Source organism: Alligator sinensis, unplaced genomic scaffold, assembly GCF_000455745.1.
Source record: "Alligator sinensis unplaced genomic scaffold, ASM45574v1 scaffold108_1, whole genome shotgun sequence".
NCBI lineage: Eukaryota > Metazoa > Chordata > Crocodylia > Alligatoridae > Alligator > Alligator sinensis.
Genome location: NW_005842110.1, coordinates 741,024 through 751,046, shown reverse-complemented (window position 1 = coordinate 751,046; position 10,023 = coordinate 741,024). Strand labels below are relative to the sequence as shown.

Genomic DNA, 10,023 nt, shown 5'->3' with positions numbered 1-10,023 from the left:
CAGCAGGAGCAAGCTGGCCCTATAGGTCATAGAATTGCTAGCAAATGCTTCTGTCCCATTTCACTTCCTGCTAGGAAGGACCAGATTGGAATAGATCATTTAGGCTAAAGTTATTAAACCTGGATGCCTCAAGTTAGCCACTCAAACCCATAACAGGCCATTTCTAAAAGATTTTGCAACCTGAATAGGAGTGCTAAGAACCACCAAGCACAAATGAACAGCAACAGCACCTATAGACACTCAGCATCTATGAAAAGATCAGAATTCATATTTATAGATTTAGGAGCCTAACTTTAGACAGTCAGGTTTGGGGGATATTTTCCAAGACAGATGGTATAAAAAAAATAAAAAAACAAAACAACCCCCACCCCCCCAAAAAAAAACAAAAACAAAACACTTAACTGCTACGGCTGCTGATGGGAATTAGCTTTCTACCTGCCAGTTGTACTTTTGAAAAATCCCTTCTGAGTTGTGCACTTAAAATTTGGCTGGTTGATTTTGTATTGCCACTATTTTTCTAGTTTGCCATTTGAGCAGGAATTTTATGATCAACCTCTGAAAATAATTGGAATTCCATTGCACTGTGAGAGATGCTACTGTGCTATAAGTATTTAGTACTTGTATTAGCAAGTACTAAATAAAGTGTGCAGTAACTGGAGTTACTACACAGTAGTGCCAGCAAACATTTTTTAGGTGATGCTACTGCACAGTAGCCTAATAATACTGCGCAGTAGTGTATTAGTACTGTCTGTGCTGTGACACGCTACTGTGCGGTCAACATCTCATTTAGACATGCCCTTTGTGTAGGGCATTTTATTATTTCCTTAGTTAATGTATTAATTCCTTCAGGAATGATTGATAAGTGACAGCAAATTATTCCTTCCCCAGGCCTTCTGAGATTACAATAACAAAACTGGGTACATAGGCAGAAGAGTGTCTGTGTGTGTGTGGGGAGGGGCAGGAAGAGGGAAGAACCCCACATACAATATACATCCCAACACCAACCCACCCCCCCAACCAAAACAACTATTAAAAAAAAAAAAAAAAAAAAAAAAGACCAAAAAAATCCACAAACAAACCAAAAAAAACAAAAACAAAACAAAAAAACCCACCAACACACACACCAACCCCTCACCCAGCTCAAGTGATATCTAGTGATTTGTTGGTGTTACACTACCCTAAACTTCCTATTTGGCCTTTTTCTAACAGGTCTGTATCCCTTAGGAAATACCTGTTCCTTATTAGTTGTTTACATTTGTAAACTTAGCGGGTGCTGAACAAATCCAATACAATCTGCCTCAGCATTACCCCCTGGCTTTTCCAACAAAAGTGTTAGGATCTAGGAGGCATTTCTCAATACCAAAGCAAGTAGTGTTGATTTAAACTGGAGCCAGGAACAAAAACAGGATCCTGTGTGACAAGGAGTTGAACTTTCCTTCCAGACTTATTGTGCATTTCCTGTGTGCACACTAAACCTATAAGCTAGTGTACTCAGCTATTCTACATCTGTTGCTGGAACTCCATGGCTTTATCTGTGACCAGATAATGCCTACGGATTATCATCTTATGCCCACTTGCTGTTGTGAGGCACTCTCCTAATTTTGTCTGTCCTAGGACCTCCTGAGAGAAAATGCTTGTTTGCAGCACTGCTCCTGTGCATCCAGTTATTACACCTCTTTCCTAATCTCATTTTTAATGGTGCTGAGCATTTTCAGCTCCCATTCATCACACATTTGATCTTAGCACCTCAGAAAATCTAGACCATGTTATTAATTCCTTATGCATTAGGAATATAAGACTCTGTTTGTCCTGGTGTTTACCAGAAAGCTTTCACCACAGATAGTCTATCCATACCTTGAGCACCCTTCATAGGCTGCAACTGTATCTAGAATATTCTTTCACCCTTTAAGATTTAGCTCTTAAGAATAAATATGACCCCTCACTCTGACTCAGTGGCCACTGAGGATGAGTTTTAGGGAACTGTGTACTTACCTCCGTGGCTATGACGCACTCATTCCGCTCCTCTGTTATCACAAAAACAGACTGGTACATTGAATCCCTTGGAGAGCATATTGCTGATATCCTACATTCCGGCTTTTCACTAAGAGAAGCAGAGAGAGGGGGGGAAAAAAACAATGTAAGGGTGCTGAGGAAGATACGAGCTCAAGTGTGAGCCTATCATCAAGATCTTCTGCAAATAACCTTGGGTGAAACAAGAGTAGGCTCAAAATGAATGAGGACAGATGAGTGGCAATACCCTGAATTAAGTGACAACTGTTTCAAGTATTCTGTATAGTGGATGTTAGGTTACATTTGAAAAGTGAAAGTGCTGTCCAGCTCCACTTCCCCTATGCCCAGTCTAATAGTTTACAATTCATTTCCATTTCCTGACATGTCACTGTTGTAATGCAGTATTTAAAATCTCCATGTGGTTTATTATGTGTAATGCAAGAGATTCAAAGGCCAGTAGAAAGTCATCCTCTTTCTTTCAACTTGAATCTTGTTATTTTTCCTTAATCCCCCAACCTCTCCAAATAAGTCAACCTTGGGAAGATGTTTGCGTGTTTCCCTTGTAAAATCTGAAATATACATTTAAAATCAGTTCTGGCCTCTCCATGTTTAGTTACCAGTTACTTTCATAACTAATCTACCTGCCAATGTCCCCTCTTATTCTTTTTTGTTTTGGTCCAGGATGCTGCCAGAAAGAGAAACACAAGAGTCTGCTCTCTAGGCAGAGTTAGGGGTGGCACATCCTAAATGGTGAAATTCATGCTCCAGTTTGGAGATTTCCCCACCTACTCTGATTTGTTTCTTACTTTAGCTCCTTGAAGGAAGAGCTATCTTTCTACAGTCCTCCTTGGATGCCTGTGAAGACCAGAGAGCATAAAGAAGGCTGCAGGGGAAACTGCATTCTTACCTGTGTAATCGAAGGGGAGATTTCTCTCCTAAACACTTTTCACTTTTATAATATTTATCCTCCTGTGTCGCTCTGCTTGTCAGATCCTTTACCAAGTTATATTCCAGTGTATGATTCTTAGGTTTGTAGTTTGATTTCTCCAGCCCACAGTCCACCTCCAGGTCTTTATTTTTATTGGTGTTTTTGAGTTGGGAAGCTGGAATAAGATTGTCCTTCTGAAAGTCAGACAGGTTGTTCATAGTCTCTCGATCCTGCTCTGGGTGCCTCCGCATCTGTCTGATGACCATAGCTATCATGCAGAACAGTACAAGCAAAGCCACTAGCCCTACGCCCATGGAGATAGCAATCCAAGGAACTGGTCTGGGAGGAACTGGAACAGGTAATGTATAAACTGGGAATTCACAACGGCTGCCCATGAAGCCAGGAGGACAGTTACAGATAAAGTTGGCACTATAAAGTCCACCATAGCATGTGGCTCCATTCTGGCACGGCCCAGACGCACATTCATCTGTGGTTTTGATGTCACAGTTCCTGCCAGTGTAGCCTGGCAAGCAGGTGCAAGTGTAATCATTGATCAGGTCATGACAAGTGCCCCCACTGGAACATGGGCTCCGGGCACACTCATTGATGTTTATCTCACACTTCTGACCAGAAAAACCAGCACGGCATCGGCATACACGGATTTGACCCAAGTCATAGCATTGACCACCTGGGGGGGGGGGGGGTCAGGGGGGGGGCGCGCGGGGGGGTGGGTGTCAGAGGGGTGGGGGGGAAAAAGTCAGTGCAGTTCATTCTGGACACTAAAAATCTCTTTCTTGGTAAGCTTTTACTATCACAATGGAAAGGACATACTTGCACATTAAATATGACAAGAGCCATGACTAAAAAGATTCTGATACTACTGAAATGATACCACTGTGGTCCACATGAGTGAGTCTTTAAAGTGTATATAGCTACAGTCAAATTTATTATTTTATATATTTCTCCCTTTTCTACCTCTATTGATAAGCCCTCTGGAATTCTGATGCACTGGTCACTTGCATACAATACAAGAGTGCTTCTGACACCATACTTTAGTATGGTAAGGTAAAGAATATAATGGAAAAAGGAAGACTGGTAGATCAGAGAAAAGGCTAAAAATTGGATTAAGGCCTGTCATTTTTGTAGTGAAGAGCATGAAGGAGCCAGAGAGAGATGTGGGCACTTCTAGGGAGAAGACTTACCATTTGCACATGGGTTACTTGTGCACCTGTCCACTTTCTTTTCACAATTAGATCCTGTAAAGCCCAGGGGGCAGAGGCAAGTGTAACTGGCTCCTTGTTCCTTTTCCAAGCATGTGCCCCCATTAAAACATGGAGAATCAATACAAGTCAAAGCACTGTGCTCACAGTGAGTTCCATAGTATCCAGGTGGGCACATGCAATGGTAACCATTCTCCATATCCTGCAAAAATTAAAGACATAGCATCAGACCCCACAGTTTAATTCCATTGTCTAGCAATTACTTTCAAGTGTTATTCCACCCCTGCTCCTCCACCAAGGTCAATTTATGATTCTCAGTGGCAAGTGGAATATTGGGAGGGGAAAATATGCAGATAGGACTCAGAGGGATTAAGCAGCCACATTTATATATTGGGGGAACTGCATAGCTACTCAAGCAGAACAGGTCTGATTTTGGAGACCCAGTAGGAAAAACTAAATGGACACTACTACTACCACCACCACATACACTTGTTGCCTAATAGGAGCTCCAAAGCCCTCTTAGCCCTGAGCTGTAGGTTTCTGATAAGACAGTTTTAAGCATGGTAGCCAGTTTGATGAGGACAGATTTTGCTATGCTTTGAAAGGACCCACTTGGTAGACCACAACTAAATCCTTTGCACTTTCCAAATATAGTTTTTGCAGGTCCTTGGAAGTAAGCAGACAGGTCTTGTGCCACTATCTGACCAAAAACTGCAACAGAGTTAGGGGTGACCATATGGGAAAAAGTCAGGACACAGCCCCCTGCCACCTCTCTCAAGTCAGCAGCGCTGCTGCAGGCAGAGGCAGAGCAGCATGGTACACCAAGCAGATGGGTAGCAGTGGTGCCTGCCCTCCCAACTTCCTGGCACACTGCACTGCTAGTCTTCCCTGCTGGAATCACAAGGGCATGGAGTGCAGTCCGGGACGCTCATTATAAGCTTCCAGCCAGCTGGGACTGGCCTACAAAATCCAGGACTGTCCTGGGCAAACTGGGATGTATGGTCCCCCTAAACAGAGTACATTTGATATGCTTGATCTGCTGATCCTTATCAAGAGGTAGAATTAACCACTGAATGGTTCTGCAAATGTACTGAAACACTAGACTGTAGAATGTTGGAAAATGCATAAACTTGTTCCATCAAAGAGGTTTTTCACAGATCAACTTTTTTTGTATGATATTTGTAATCCTGTAATGGAACACAAGCTCACACCTTTCACTATTATGAAAGTTGTAGTACATGCATGTGTCCAATTTGGTTTGGAGAAGCTTATCTGTTCCCTTAAGAATTTTCAGTCTCAAAGGCTCTCATAAAGAGCCTTTGCAGCAACATAAACTTAGTCGAGTAGTTCTGATCCAGGCAGTATATTTCTGCCTGTAACAAACACCCTCCTCTGACACCTTCAGGTAAGAATCTGTACAATATCTGTGAGCTTTTGAAATGAACCTATGCACTTATTCCCCAATATGTTGGTTAAGCTATTTTAAAGGTATACTTGGGGATTGTCTTACAGACTGGCTTCCCATTTAAAAATTAATCCTTACCGTGCAACTACCGCCGTTCCGACAGGGGTTGCTATCACACTCGCTGATTTCATGTTCACAGTCAACACCAGTGAAACCAGGTTTGCATGAACATGTGTAACTGCCCTGGCCAGTGTTCATGCAGGTGGCTCCGTTTTTGCATGGTTTGTGGTGAGTGCAGTAGTTCAGATCTGCAAAAATACCCAAGACGGCAGACAAGAGTTACTTTGACAGCTGGCAAAAGGCATTCATTTCTCAAAGTATGACTGCAGATAGCAAAAAAACCCAAAAAACAAAAAAAACCACAATAAAAAAGTTTCAACTAAAAGGTTTTTCCATTTTGCTGTCAATAGGAACAGTGCGGATTATTTGACTTTTCACATCATTGTACCAGTCTGTTGTCTCTCCTTTTTGCAATACTTTTTAAGCCCTGGACTGTGGGAGACCTTATAAAACCTCAACTGTCTTAGTGCTGTAGTGTATTCTCCACTTTGTGTATGCATAAACCCTTTAGCCTTAATGGGATTTAGATGTGCACTTATCAAGTTGAGAAATATACCCTTAAGTCTGTCCAGTATGCGTCTCAAGAAAGGCCCCAGGCAGCCTGGTAGATGTACAGAGTGTATTTGTCACACCTGGGCCTTATCTTTTAAAGGTGTGTTCTGAGACATGTGCTGGATGGGATAAAAAGAGAGTCATCTTTAAAAGCTCAAAGTCCCAGAACATATCTTAAAAATGTTTGTTTATGGTCTTCTATTATGTGTGACAATGGGGTAAGTTGCCTAAAATCTATTAAGCAGGTTCTGGGGTGTCCCCCACAAGCAAAATAAATCACAAGTAGGAAGCCTTTATAGATCAGCATAAATTCCATGAAGTAATTAAGATTTGCTGGCTAGTCAATAACTGTATGGGGGGAGGAAAGGAACTGAATCTTTGTTTTTTCCTGTCTATTCAGATTTACCTGGCCTACCATAATCATCTCCACAGTCATTTATTCCATTTCAAAATAAGACTTTGTTATCTCAGTTTCAGCAGTATATATATGGCCTTGAGGACACTTGTTCAGTTGGCTACAGTTCAGAGATTCAATGGGTTGAATAGCTGGAAGGGGTCTGATGTCCCTTAAAGTGGAACCTGTACATTTCATTCTTGCCATTTGATTTCTCTCACGCTTAAGCTTCATCACATGAGTTTACTTCCTTGTGTAGAAATAAGGAAGCCCCAAATGCTGGTGTTTAGTAAACAGTTTTTCCAACAGCAGTAAACTGTTTGGTTTCTACTATTAGCAGGCTGAATTTAGTTTGCTTATGCAAACAAACAAAAAGACTGCAACTTCAGCACTTCATCCAGTTTTTTGGTTTGTTTGTTTTTTTTAAAGAAAAAAAAAAGTCTGCACCTACCAAACAAGAAAGTGCATCTATGTTTTCAGTTAAGTGTTAAATACAGTATAACTGTATTTAGAAGATGCTTTGAACAACCTGTTGACTTTCAACACTTCACTGGAAGAGAGATGCTGTATACCTTATGGCAGCAGTTTTCAACCTTTTTAGACTCAAGGAACCACTTCTTAAAACTCAAGGCACCCATCAGAAAATGCCAGCTCTTTTTTTTTTTTTTTTTTAAACAAACTAATACAGAAAAATAAAGCAATTCTTTGGTTGTAAAGAACTCAAAGCACGGCAGGTAGGTCAGAATGTTTCAATGCTATAACTTTCTATTTGAAATCTCTGGGGGTATCCTGTGAATTGTGTTTGTCCATTTAACAGTGCTAACATTGCACGGCACCCTTGAAAGGTTCTCAAGGCATCCTGCTTGAAAACCACTACTTTGCAGGTCAGATTTCTTAGTTTATTATGTGCTACTCTGCTACTTCAAATCTTTAAGCATGGCCATCAGCACTAACCTTGATCACAGAAAAGGCCACCCCAGCCTTCGTCACATATGCACTGCCACTGTGTTTTGCAAGTCCCATGGCGACAGCCTACATGTGGAATGCACTCATCACAATAACGGCCTTGCCAACCTGGGCGACATCTGAGGAAAGCAAACGAAAAAGGTGATGAATGTAGCCGGTAATGATCAGAACTAGTTAAGTTACTGTTGTTACAAGGAGGGGATTGCTAAAGCTCTGAATGAGAATTTCTACTCACATGCACTCTCCTGGCTTGTTGCAGTACCCGTTTTGTTCAGTGCACCCAGACAGACAGATGGCTGTAAAGTGAAAAAACCCAGAAAAGTTGAGACAAAACCATACTGCCAGGTGTACTAATACATACCAAAGTCCCACGGCTGCCTACTGTATGCTGCATAATGTTGTTTTACAAATGCACATCACAGAGACTCTAGTCACAGGAAGGGAAATTGGAGTGTGACATCTGACAGGGACAAGGATGTTCTTTACTTTGCCTCTCGTCCCAACAGATGCCAGCTCAGAGGCTGCAGCCGTAATACTAAAGCTTGCCCGCCCTCTATCCACCTCCACTGCTGGCCCATGTGCTGGGATGGTAGCAGAGGGGAGCATGAGCCACTGCTATTTGGGGGTGCAGGCTTCATGTCACTGTGGCAATGGGGGAGGAAGTTGCAGGGCTCGATCCCTCCTGCCTTCTGTTCCCTGCAGGCTCAAGGTGGTCAAGCCTGACACCACTCTGCCGTGCCGCCAGCACCCCCAGGGGAGCATTCCAAAGCATGGAGGAGTCACCCTGGATTCCACCCACCCGGTCGGGGTAGTGCCACCCCCCACCCTGTGACAGTGGTAGGGCCCCAGCAGTGTCCGCGCACTCACGCTCTGTGCAGTACTCGCCAGCCCAGCCAGGCAGGCAAGCCAGGCTGCCATCGGACTCGCACACATAGTGGCCAAAGCGGTCGTCGCGGCGCTTGCAGAGGCGTGAACAGCTGTCGCCATAGTAGTTGTCGCTACAGATGACGCGGTAGGAGTAGCGCAGCTGGGTCTGTGGCCCACTCTGCACATCCTGTGACCACTCTTCGCCTACGGCTAGCAGGTGCTGGATTGCCATCTGGCTAATCAGCCCATCCTCAGGCAGTGGTTGGGAGCCTGCAGCAGGGGTACCCACACTCAGCACAGGCCAGGTGACTGGGGGCAGGGTCAACCCCCTTTCCTACATTACAACCTCTCCCCACACTCCCTGATGGGATGCGTGCACCTCCCAGCCTGCTCCGCTGCACAGTGCACCCAGCCTGTGCTACTGTTGGCAGCAAGCAGCTGGGCCTTGCCAAGCCATGGCAGCAGGAGCAACCCCCACCATATATCATTGCATCTAAACACCCAAGACTGTCTGCGAGTATAAAATTAGGAGGAAATCATAAGAAGGCTGTGCTGTTTGTGTGCATGCTATGGGATGGAAAGTGGGAGCTCAATGCAGCCCAGCCCTGCCTCTCTTGTCCCCACTAGCAATGATTATTAAACCCCAGGCTCAAGAGGTTTTGCAGGAAGCTTTTTCCAAGGGAGATGGGCCTGAGAGAGAGTCTCTTCCTCTCTGGCAGGGAAAAATCCCTCCTCCCCCGCCCCAAACGCCCCCAGGCCATTCTTCCTTTTCCAGAAGGGCGGCATTTGTTACAAGGTGTAAACTACAGGAAGAGGTGGTCAGGCCCTCTTTTGTTTTTTTGGCAGCCTCGTCGCTTTCTCACCAAACAGCGCCGCGCTTTCCCACGCCAAAAATAAAACGGGAGGAAACGCAATTGTGTTGGGAGATTAGGTAGGGGACAGACACATGCATGGACACACACACACTATAAAAGTTGCAGCCAGGGGAAGTTGAGGTTAGATACTAGGAAGAACTTTGTCACTAGGAGGGCAGTGAAGCACTGGGGCAGGCTGCCCAGAGAGGTGGAGGCATCTCCATCCTTGGGAGGTGTTGAAGCCCTGGGTAGACAAAGCCCTGGCTGGGATATTCTAGTGGGGGCTGGTCCTGTTCCGAGCCGGGTTGGACTGGACTCCCTTCCCACCTGCATTTTCTGCGCTATGAAAGCAGGACCTGTGCAGGGCTGGACTGGCTGCTGCGGGCAGCGCGAGTCCATTATTTCCTTTAACTAAAAAAGGCACCCCCCCTCCCCTCCAAAGGAGAAAACAAAACAAAAACCACAACCCCCCAAACAAACCAAAAGCGTTGGCGCCCGCCCTCAGTGCTCACCTTGCGGGAGGTAGTTGGCCGGCGCGTGCCAGGCTTCGATGATGAGCGAGAAGGTGCCCTGCGGGGAGAGAGCAGCGGCGTGAGGCGGGAGCCCGGGGTCGGGGCAGGCTGCGGGCCCCCCCGCCCCGGGCTCCAGCCAGCGCGTGGAAGCCGCCAGGCTCTGCGGCCGGTTTAATTAAACTAATTGCCGATAGC

At 44.9% G+C, this 10,023-nt stretch overlaps 1 protein-coding gene across 1 annotated transcript in view; it reads right to left on the bottom strand.

The window, feature by feature from the left end:
• Window positions 1–10,023, bottom strand: part of DLL4 (delta like canonical Notch ligand 4) — a 14,174-nt gene that overhangs the window by 495 nt on the left and 3,656 nt on the right. The window contains exons 2-9 of the mRNA XM_025205312.1: window positions 9,829–9,988; window positions 8,463–8,732; window positions 7,831–7,891; window positions 7,584–7,714; window positions 5,702–5,871; window positions 4,141–4,360; window positions 2,918–3,626; window positions 1,993–2,101 (exon numbers count right to left, since the gene is read on the bottom strand). Coding sequence (XP_025061097.1) covers window positions 1,993–2,101; window positions 2,918–3,626; window positions 4,141–4,360; window positions 5,702–5,871; window positions 7,584–7,714; window positions 7,831–7,891; window positions 8,463–8,732; window positions 9,829–9,988 — 1,830 coding nt within the window. The remainder of the gene's footprint in view (window positions 1–1,992; window positions 2,102–2,917; window positions 3,627–4,140; window positions 4,361–5,701; window positions 5,872–7,583; window positions 7,715–7,830; window positions 7,892–8,462; window positions 8,733–9,828; window positions 9,989–10,023) is intronic.